General features: G+C 33.7%; 1 protein-coding gene across 1 annotated transcript; it reads left to right on the top strand.

The window, feature by feature from the left end:
* Positions 1 to 2,336: 2,336 nt before the first annotated feature.
* Positions 2,337 to 5,020, top strand: LOC141641089 (protein FAR1-RELATED SEQUENCE 5-like). Its single transcript, XM_074449765.1, has 5 exons — positions 2,337 to 2,343; positions 2,457 to 2,525; positions 2,730 to 2,798; positions 3,022 to 4,305; positions 4,677 to 5,020. The coding sequence occupies exons 1-5, from the start codon at positions 2,337 to 2,339 to the stop codon at positions 5,018 to 5,020; spliced, it is 1,773 nt and encodes a 590-aa protein (XP_074305866.1).
* Positions 5,021 to 10,891: the final 5,871 nt, after the last annotated feature.

Genomic DNA, 10,891 nt, shown 5'->3' with positions numbered 1-10,891 from the left:
TAGATTTGATTTTTCAAATCTCATTTTTTACTTTTTTATTGTTGATATCGCTTTATTAATATCCGTCTTTTTATATATATTTGCCAATTTTTGTATTTAAATTTTTTTTCTTGAAATTGTGTGATTTAGGATCTATTAAAATTACGTTTTCTGTTAAAATTACACTTTTTTCCGGTTAAAATTACACTTTTTTCTGTTAAAATTACACTTTTTTCTGTTAAAATTACACTTTTTTTCTGTTACAGTTACACTTTTTTCTGTTAAAATTACACTTTTTCCCTTTAAAATTACACTTGTCTTCATTAAAGTTACATTTATCTCTATTATTAAAGTTACACTTATCTCTACTAAAGTTACCCTCTCAATGACTAAAGTTATGCTTTTGGACTAAAGTTAGACCAATTTGGACTGAAGTTACCCAAATTTGGACTAAAATTACACAATTTGGACTAAGTAATGGAGTTATTTGTAATTTACACAATTTGGACTAAAGATGCACAAATTTGGACTATAGTTATACAATTTGGACTAAAATTACACTTTTATAGACTAAAATTACATTTCCGTGGACTAAAATTACACTTTTGTAGACTAAAGTTACACATTTGTTGATTAAAGTTACACATTTGTGGACTAAAATTACACTTTTTTGGACTAAAATTACACTTTTATGGACTAAAATTACACTCATAAAATGATAAAAGATATACACTATCAATGTATTAAAGTTACACTTTAGTGGACAATGATTGAAATTGCACAATATCAATGACTCAAAATAAATGAATTGTGTAACTTTAGTCCAAATTTAGTCGAAAACAGTGTATTTTTAGTCCAAATTTAGTCGAAAACAGTGTATTTTTAGTCCAAATTATGTAATTTCAGTCCAAATTTGTGTAAAAATAAACTTGATGATAAAGAAAACAGACAATCAGTACATCATTTTTATACGTCAATAACCACCACCGTCGACAAGCATATCAAGTTTATTTTGCATTCACTCACCGACACCACCACCGTCGACATCCCCACCACCGCCGCCGCCGATGCCGCCACCACCACGACTTTTTTTTTTTTTTAAAAAAATAATTTTTAGATGCTGTTTTTATTTTTTTGTTGTTTTTTTTCCGCAAATATCGTCTTGCTATACAATCTTGTTTTTAAATTTGTGAGTTTCTTTTATTTTGATCTTAGATCTACTAAAATAGATCAAATATTATTTTCATTGACCCGTTTTTTGTTTTCAATTGCGTTTTTTTTTCTTTTTTTTTCCATTTTTAATGTTTTGGTCTTTTTTTTATATTTCTTATTTTTCGGGTTATTTCATTGTTATTATTAAAACCGTTTAGATCTTGTTTTTTTCATTGTTATTATTAAAACCTCATCCACCATTAAAATCTTGTTTATTTCGGTTTTTTTCTTTCTGATTTTTTTTATTTCGGTTTTTTATTATTTTAGATCTAGTGTGGTTGGTATTTATTTTGGTTTTTTCTATTTTTGTTAAAAAAAATTGCACAACCTTCAAACATTATAGTTACACTTTTTTTTGTTAAAATTACACTTATCGTCATTAAAGTTACTATTTTTTCTGTTACAATTACATTTTTTCCTATTAAAGTTACAATTATACTTTTTTCTGTTACAATTACACTTTTTTGGGTTAAAATTACACTTATTTCTGTTATAAGTACACTTTTTCCTGTTACAATTACACTTTTTTCTATTACAATTACACTTATTTCTGTTACAATTACACTTTTTTTTGTTACAATTACACTTTTTCTGTTAAAATTACACTCAATTTTGTTACAATTACACTTTTTCCTGTTAAAATTACACTTTTTTTTGTTACAATTACACTTTTTTTTTGTTAAAATTACACTCAATTTTGTTACAATTACACTTTTTTCTGTTAAAATTACACTTATCTCTACTAAGGTTACCTTCTCTATGACTAAAGTTTACACTCTTGGACTAAAGTTAGACAAATTTAGACGGTCGTTACACAAATTTGGACAATTTGGACTAATTAATGGAGTTATTTGTAATTTACATAATTTGGACTAAAGTTATACAATTTGGACTAAAAGTACACAAATTTGGACTAAAGTTATACAATTTGGAATAAAATTACACATTTGGATTGTGTTTACATCAAGTTTTGATCGTTATTTAACAGTTTCCTTTGTATCACTTTTTATTCTGTAGAGTATCATAATGAATTCTGAATAGTATCACATTTTATAGATTTTGTTTGCCTGATTACTGCTCATTAGAATCAGATTTCCTTTTAGAATATCACATTGAGTCCTTTACAATATCATAAGCTGCAGTACATGACTGGTAATTACTTTCTGTACATTAGTATCACATGTTATGCTTCAGAATATCACATTGAGTCCTTTACAGTATCATAGGCTGCAGTACATGACTGGTAATTACTTTCTGTACATTAGTATCACATGTTATGCTTCAGAATATCACATTGAGTCCTTTACAGTATCATAGGCTGCAGTACATGACTGGTAATTACTTTCTGTGCATTTGTATCACATGTTATGCTTCAGAATATAACATTGAGTCCTTTACAATATCATAGGCTGCAGTACATGACTGGTAATTACTTTCTGTGCATTTGTATCACATGTTATGCTTCAGAATATAACATTGAGTCCTTTACAATATCATAGGCTGCAGTACATGACTGGTAATTACTTTCTGTACATTAGTATCACATCTTATGCTTCAGAATATCACATTGAGTCCTTTACAGTATCATAGGCTGCAGTACATGACTGGTAATTACTTTCTGTGCATTTTTATCACATGTTATGCTTCAGAATATCACATGTATTCCTTCACAGTATCATAGGCTGCAATACGGTTGCGTATTTATTTTATATTCATCAGTATCACATGTTATGTTACACAATATCACATGCATTCCTTCACAGTATCATAGTTTTGTTATAATCTAGTTATCTTTGTTATAATTTGTTTATTCAACCTCTCTTGCTGTAGAAAATACTTTTGTTGTTCCTGTGGTACTTGTTCCTACTCCACAATGCATAGACGTTGATGAGGTGCATGCTGGGAATCATCTTTCTTTGATGGTGACCCCTGGAGGTTCTGAGGAGTGGGTCAGAAATATTGAAACTGAATTTACACCTACAATAGGACAAACTTTTGCTACGTTAGATGAGGGCATACAGTTTTATGAGACTTATGCAATAGCATGTGGTTTTGAACCAAGGAAATCTTCAACGAAAAGGTTTCGTAGTAGTGGAGATATTAGGACAAAATTGATTGTGTGTCACCGGGAAGGATTTAGGGATTCTAAGCCAACAATATTACCCATTACTAGTGAGGAGGAGGAGCCAATGGTCAAGGCCTATAATCCGAAGAAGACTAAGGTTACTAGGATTGGTTGTAAAGCTAGGATTTTCTTTAAATTTGTTATTAAAGAAATTGACCAAGTTCAAGTGCCACTCTTTGTTGTTGATCAGTTTCATGCTGCCCATAACCACCGTCTTTCTTCACTCAAGTATAGAGAATTTCAGAAAAAATGTAGAAACCTTGCTTTTCAACATAAACAAACCATCGTTGATAATTGCAAGGTCAATATTGGCTCAAACTCTACTTTCAGGGCCGTCAAGGAATATGTTGACGGCTATGAAAATATTGGAGCTTCTTTGACTGACTTTAAGAATTTTGGAAGGGAAATCAAGTGTTTTATAGGTCTTAAGGATGCTCAAATGTTTGTAGACCAGTTGGAAACCCTTCATGAAACCCAGGAAGGTTTTTATTATGCCTATGATATTGATCAGAATAAGTATTTGTTTCGTGTATTTTGGGCTGATGCAGCAGCACGTCGTAATTATGCTCTATACGGTGAGGCGGTGACTTTTGACCCAACCTATTCAACTAATAAGTACGACATGATCTTTGCTCCCTTTACTGGTGTTGATCATCACAAGAAGTCCGTCACTTTTGGCGCTTCGCTTATGTCTAGGGAGAATGACCAGAATTTTAAATGGATTTTCACAAAATACTTAGATTGTATGGGTGGAAAGGAACCCCATTGCTTTTTTACCGATCAATGTCCTGCTATGAAAATTGCAGTCACTGCTACTTTTACGACTGCTGCCCACCGCTATTGCATGTGGCATATTATGAAGAAATTACCTGAAAATTTAGGCACGACAGTGACCAAAGAGACTGACTTTGTCACTCGTCCAATTCTCATTGTTTGGGATTCGGACTTAGAGCCTTCTGACTTCGAAGAGAGGTGGTGTTCGTTGATTAGTGAGTTTTAATTGGAAGATAATGCATGGTTGCAATATCTGTTTTGCAAGCGGCAACGTTGGATTCCGGCGTATTATCGTGATATTCCTCTTGGTTGTCTTTTAAGAACAACGCAACGCTCTGAGAGCGAAAACAGCTTCTTTAAGCACTTTGAGAATCCTCATGGCACACTTGTTGAGTTTTGGATGCGCTTTCAAAGTGCTATGGATCGGCAACGGTACACCCAAAAATCTCTTGACAGAGATAGTGATCACTCCCTACCTCAAACCAAAACCCTTCTTAGCCTTGAGGTTCATGCATCGAATGTTTATACGCACGCTCTCTTTTATGAATTCCAAAAAAAAGTGCGTTGATTCTCTAAACTCATGTAGTCTTTGGTGATTCTTCAAGGGAGGGCAAGACAAGGTTCCTAGATGTTGAAGATTCTATCTTCCATAAGACTTACACTGTCGCATTTAATCCTTCAACGTTTGATGCAACATGTTCATGCAAGCTGTTTGAGAGGAAGAGATACATATGTAAACACATCATCTGGATTTTATCAGGTAAAGGGATCAAGAAGATACCTGATAAGTATCTTCTTAGTAGGTGGACAAACAACACTAAAAAAATGCCCTTGTATGATGTTCACGGTCAATTGTTGGATGATTTTAATTCGTCGGATGTCACTAAGCTTCTTGATTTCGATGTCTGGTCGAATTCTACTCAACTTTAACATTTGCTCAAATCTCTACCCGAAAATCACATAAATGAACCGACTTCATTATCAAGACATTTAGACAAAATTTCAAGTCCGGTCTTTGAAAAATTGACTAAACAGCAAGAGTTGGAGATGCTCCTTGGGGTTAAGTCTTCATCTGAGGTCCGTATACTACCTCCTGTTCAATCAAAAAACAAGGGTAGTGGCAAGAGGTTGATGTCCAAGAAAGATCGGTCCGTTGCAAAGGCACAAATGCCGAAATGATTTTGCAATAATTTTAAACAAATGGCACATCATGATAAGCGGAACTGCCCTAATCCAGCTGTTGATACATCACAATACTCGTTTGATCATGAATCCGATATAAGTAATTTGTCTTACAACTTTTATTATTTCACTTTTACGTGTGCTATATCACAGTTCCTGAAGTGTGACCGTGATAAACAGTATCACAGTCCATGCTAAAAAATATCACAGTCCATGGTAAATAATATCAGTACCCTTGTGAACCAATATCAGAACATTATACTTGATTGTAGACAATATCATCCCAATACTAAAAAAATATCACTTATTTAAAAGGTGTCTACTTTGAAACAATATCACAATCATTTAAAAACAATATCACTTGTCACTTGTCACTGGCAACATTTATCATTTTTAAATCCCTATCTATTTTTAGAATCAATTAAACAATATCAACACGTGTATGCAATAATATCACACTATGTACCCCAACAATATCAAAGAAAAAAGGATTTTTATATCCCTAGCCAATGTTGTTGTTCCTGAGAATTAATATCACAACAACTAAAACATAATATCATACAACCCTTGAAACAATATCACAGTTTACCAGAAATTGATAAAAAAATAAGTTATATTTTGTCAAACTTATTACTGACGTTATGTCACTGTTTTTGTCTGTTTGTTTTGCAGATTTCTTCACTTGTTGATAGTGATTCAGGGCTTCTGCATGCTGAGGAAGTCTATTTTACAACATCAACTTTTCACAATCGACTTTTTATTGCTTACACTATTCAAGTATTTTTCTTGTATGTCATTCCCAATGGCATCAATTTTGTATTCTCTCCATTTTTTGGGTATCAATGTTATAAAAACCGCATAATTACTAATGTTGTTTTATTGCCATTATTAAATACTATCCCACCTCATTTGAAGGAATATCACACTTGATTCAAAAAAATATCCTCATAATAGTTAAACAATATCACAACATTACACTTGCTTGTATACGTATTTTATTATATTGTATTATACTGTAAAATACTACTAAGGAATATCACATTTCAAGTGAAACAATATCACCATTATTCATAAATATTACCACTACAATTGGATGTTTTTAGGAAACAATATTACAAAAATATGAATAAAATATCACAGTACATACTAGACAATATCAACCAGTGAGTGCAATAATATCACAATTTGTACCATAGCAATATCAAAGTTAAAAGGATTTTTAAATCCACATCCGCTGTTTGTTATTTGATAGAAGCAATAAAACAATATCAACCATTGTACTTAATAATATCACAATGTGTACAAAAAAACTTATCCAACTAAAAAGGAATTTTTAAAACCCTATCCGCTGATTTATTTTAGAGAATAAATACAACAATATCAACATGTTTACGGAACAATATCACACTGGGTACCAAAACAATATCAAAGAAAAAAGATTTTAACAACCTTGTCTGCTGTTATTATTTCTGAGAACTAATATAACAACAACTTAAGCAAAATATCACACAACTCCTGAAACAATATCACAGTTTACTAAGAGTTGATAAAAAGAAGTTATATTTCCTACCAGTGTACCTAAAACAATATCACACAACTCTTGGTACCCAGTGTGATATTTTTTCCGTAAACATGTTGATATTGTTGTATTTATTCTCTAAAATAAATCAGCGGATAGGGATTTAAAAATTCCTTTTTAGTTGGATATAAACTGTCAAGGATTAAATGCTGTTAGGACAGAGATGTGATATTGTTTCAAAACAATATCAAAGAAAAAAGATTTTAACAACCTTGTCTGCTGTTATTATTTCTGAGAACTAATATCACAACAACTTAAGCAAAATATCACACAACTCCTGAAACAATATCACAGTTTACTAAGAGTTGATAAAAAAAGTTATATTTCGTACCAGTGTACCTAAAACAATATCACACAACTCATGAAACAATATCACATCTCTGTCCTACCAGCATTACATTCCTAGTCCTACTTTTGTCCTCTACCTCTCCCTCCACCTCTATTATTAATATTTGCAGTCGTCTTCAGTCGTTTGTACTGGATTGTGGGTGTTTTGGCATCATCTTCACCATCTTGTCTGGATTCAGGTAGTCTGTAAAAACAGAAATGGCATGTTATGGTTCTAAGTGAAATTTCTATATTTGTGTCTTTTGCAAATAAAAGCAGAAACGTAATGTTATGATTCTATATCAGAAATGTAAAAGTCGGGTTTTTGGTCTTTACCTTCTGATTGGAGATTTGCGAAGAATGGGTATTTCTGGGTTAATTGTTGGTATTCTAATAGCATCCTCCTTGGCTTTCGTTTGAACATTGGCCTTCTCTTTTGGCGGACCTTCTGCCTTTGTTACTTCCTCTTCCACAGTATTGTCCTTCTCAACAACATTATCCTTGCCTTTTATCTTACTGCCCTTGTCTTTTGCATCTTCGTTATTCTTCCTCTTTTCCTTCAATCTATTTAAAAGCTCTCCCTTTCCCGCTGTAAATTCTTTAACTTTTCCAATCAGCGCTGTCCTCATGTCATTTATGTCAGCTAAAAGTAATGCCCGCTATTTCTACCCTGAGAGTAGCGCCTATGCACTTTCGATCGCAACTCAGCTTCAAACAACTGCCCCTCATACCGAATCATGTGCATCATTAAGAAGTTTCCCGATTCAGTATTGTTTGCTTCCTTTTGCCAATTGAAACTCGTGTTGACAACATCAAAATCTATTATTTCATGCGCTCTATAAACATTTTTCCCTGCTAGGAAATCACTCATGTGATAGGCGTACAATAATGAGTTATACTATTAGTCATTATTTTGTCAAACAATCATATCCATTTACTGTATACACTCAATCTATCCTAGCAATAATATCAGACAATCATATGACATGTCACTAGCAAGAATATCAATAAATCATACCACCGAATCCGCAGCCTTGTATATTTCAGTCTGCTCCCAGTTGTCGTACTCTGTATTGTCTAACACTTCAATCGTCTCGGTTTTGAAATTTACACTAACACAGAAATAGTGTTCTTGCAACATCATCGGAATAAAAACCAAATCTGCTTCCATGTTACATGGAACTGTGTTACTTCTTATGAATTTGTCCCATTCTTCGAATATCTTTTCCCTGTTCGCTTCTTTGCCTTCAGTAACTTCTACTATTGATTCTTGTAGTGTATATATATATATATAAGTTAACAAATCCTTTACATTTAAGAGTTACTACAATTTAATCAAAACGTGAATATGTATAAACAATATCACTTTTACGTGTGCTATATCACAGTTCCTGAAGTGTGACCCTGAAAAACAATATCACAGTCCTTGCTAAAAAATATCACAGTCCATGGTAAATAATATCAGTACCCTTGTGAACCAATATCAGAACATTATACTTGATTGTAGACAATATCATCCCAATACTAAAAAAATATCACTTATTGAAAAGGTGTCTACTTTGAAACAATATCACTTGTCATTGGCAACATTTATCAATTTTAAATCCCTATCTATTTTCAGAATCAATTAAACAATATCAACACGTGTATGCAATAATATCACACTATATACTCCAACAATATCACATTTTAAATAAGTGATATTTTTAATCAAAGCGTGAATATGTATAAATCAAAACAGAATGTCAGCTTACCATGTGTCGAATTCCAAAAAACAGTAAACTTGTTTCACAGGGTTCTGTGTGCTCAATGTGATTCAGAATTAGTGACCAACATTCAATCACATTGTTGTTGACATGTACACTTGGAAGCAACGACAATATATCCTGTCTTGCAAGGTATTGATCATCACTGAACTTGGCAACAACCTCACTGCTCAAAACATTAACACCAATGTTCAAAAATTGTCACATTAAATGTGACAGTGATAACCAATATAAAAATTAAACAATATCACATATTTAAAAGGTGATCCTAATAAACAATATCACAGCCCATGCTAAAACATATCTTAGTCCATGCTAAAAAATATCACAGTCCATGCTAAATAATATCAGTACCCTTCTGAACCACTATCAGAACATCATACTTGATTTTAGATAATATCATCCCAATACTAAAAAATATCACTTATTTAAAAGGTGTCTAATTTGAAACAATATCACAATCATTTTAAAAAATATCACATGTCAATGGCAAAATTTATAAATTTAAAAGCCTTACTTATTTTTCAGAATCAATTTAACAATATCAACCTGCGTATGTAACAATATCACACTGTGTACCACAACAATAACAAAATTAAGTGAACAAAAATCAGAACAATATCTTTCTTTATGTGACACTTGATTATATACAATATCATGCTTTATACCAAACAATATCACATATTTAAATGGTTTCTACTCTAAAACAATATCAAACCCATTAACGTACAATATCACATGACACTAGCAACAATATCACCTTTTGTAATTCTTTTTTCAAACTTAGATATCATTGCAAATATTATCAGACCATTAATAAAAAAAGTTGCACAAAAATATATGTTTTAAAGAACCATACTCTAATGGGAAAATGTGGTCGTCCAATAGGCAGTAGTCAATCACTTCTTTCCTTGTAGTCAACATGTTTGCACACAGCGACTTGTTTGCCTTCATAAATCTTGAGACGAACCCCAATTTAGGATCAGCCACACCACAGTTCAACGTGCATCCAAGGCCATCGGATTTCCCCCTTTTACCGCTGCTAACGACACTGGCAGAACCATCTTCTACAGTAGCTAGAAACATTTTATATTACAATATTCAATATATATTTTGTATTTATAATAATAATAATAATAATAATAATAATAATAATAATAATAATAATAACACCCAGAGAGAGAGGAGGGAGGGCGATTCTGGTGCGTTTTCTAGGGCACGATCACCCAGCCGCTGTCATTGCCACTTCTCACCGTCGCCACTGTCGTCATTCACGCCGGCCTTCTTCCTCGGCGCTGGTGTTGACAGTTGTTGAGGGTTGCAGTCACGGTGTTAGGGCTTTTGGTCGTGTTTTCTGCCGTTTGGGTTTAGGGCTTAGTTTTTCTGTTACTTTTTCCGCCGTCAACAGCCAACAACCACCCCACGTCGACCTTTAGACCTCACGTCGCCGGTCAGGGCCAGTTGTTGTGGGTTGTTTGTACGGTGGGTCCGGGTTGTGAAGGGGTTGCGGGTTGTCTGTCGTTTTTCAGGGATAAGCGTCGCCGTCGTTGCGATCGTTATCGGCCTGTGCCATCACCAGGTGGTCACCAGACCTCACGTCGCCGGCCATTTGGTGGGGGCTGACGGCAGCCTTGTGATTTTCCTTCCGCCGGAGTGGGTTCGTTTCTCCTTCTCGCTCTTTTTATATATTTTTTTTTTATACGTTTCTTTTTGGTTGCTGTTTTGTGCTGCTCGTGCTTTGCGGTTGCCGGAGCTTCTGCCTGAGACCGGCCACTGCCGCTGCTGCCACTGCCTTGTGTGGGTGGGGTTTGGTTGTTGTGGGTGTTACGGTTTTCTTAGTGTGGAGGGTTTTTGGGCCGTTTCTATAGTTGCGTGTGGTCTTTTTTCTCTGTTGGTCGACTTTTCGACGCCGTGGTACGCAAGGAAGGGTGTTGGATTGTTGTCCTT

This window comes from Silene latifolia, chromosome 2, assembly GCF_048544455.1.
Source record: "Silene latifolia isolate original U9 population chromosome 2, ASM4854445v1, whole genome shotgun sequence".
NCBI lineage: Eukaryota > Viridiplantae > Streptophyta > Magnoliopsida > Caryophyllales > Caryophyllaceae > Silene > Silene latifolia.
The sequence above is the reverse complement of the archived record's forward strand: the minus strand, read 5'-3'. Positions and strand labels throughout refer to the sequence as shown.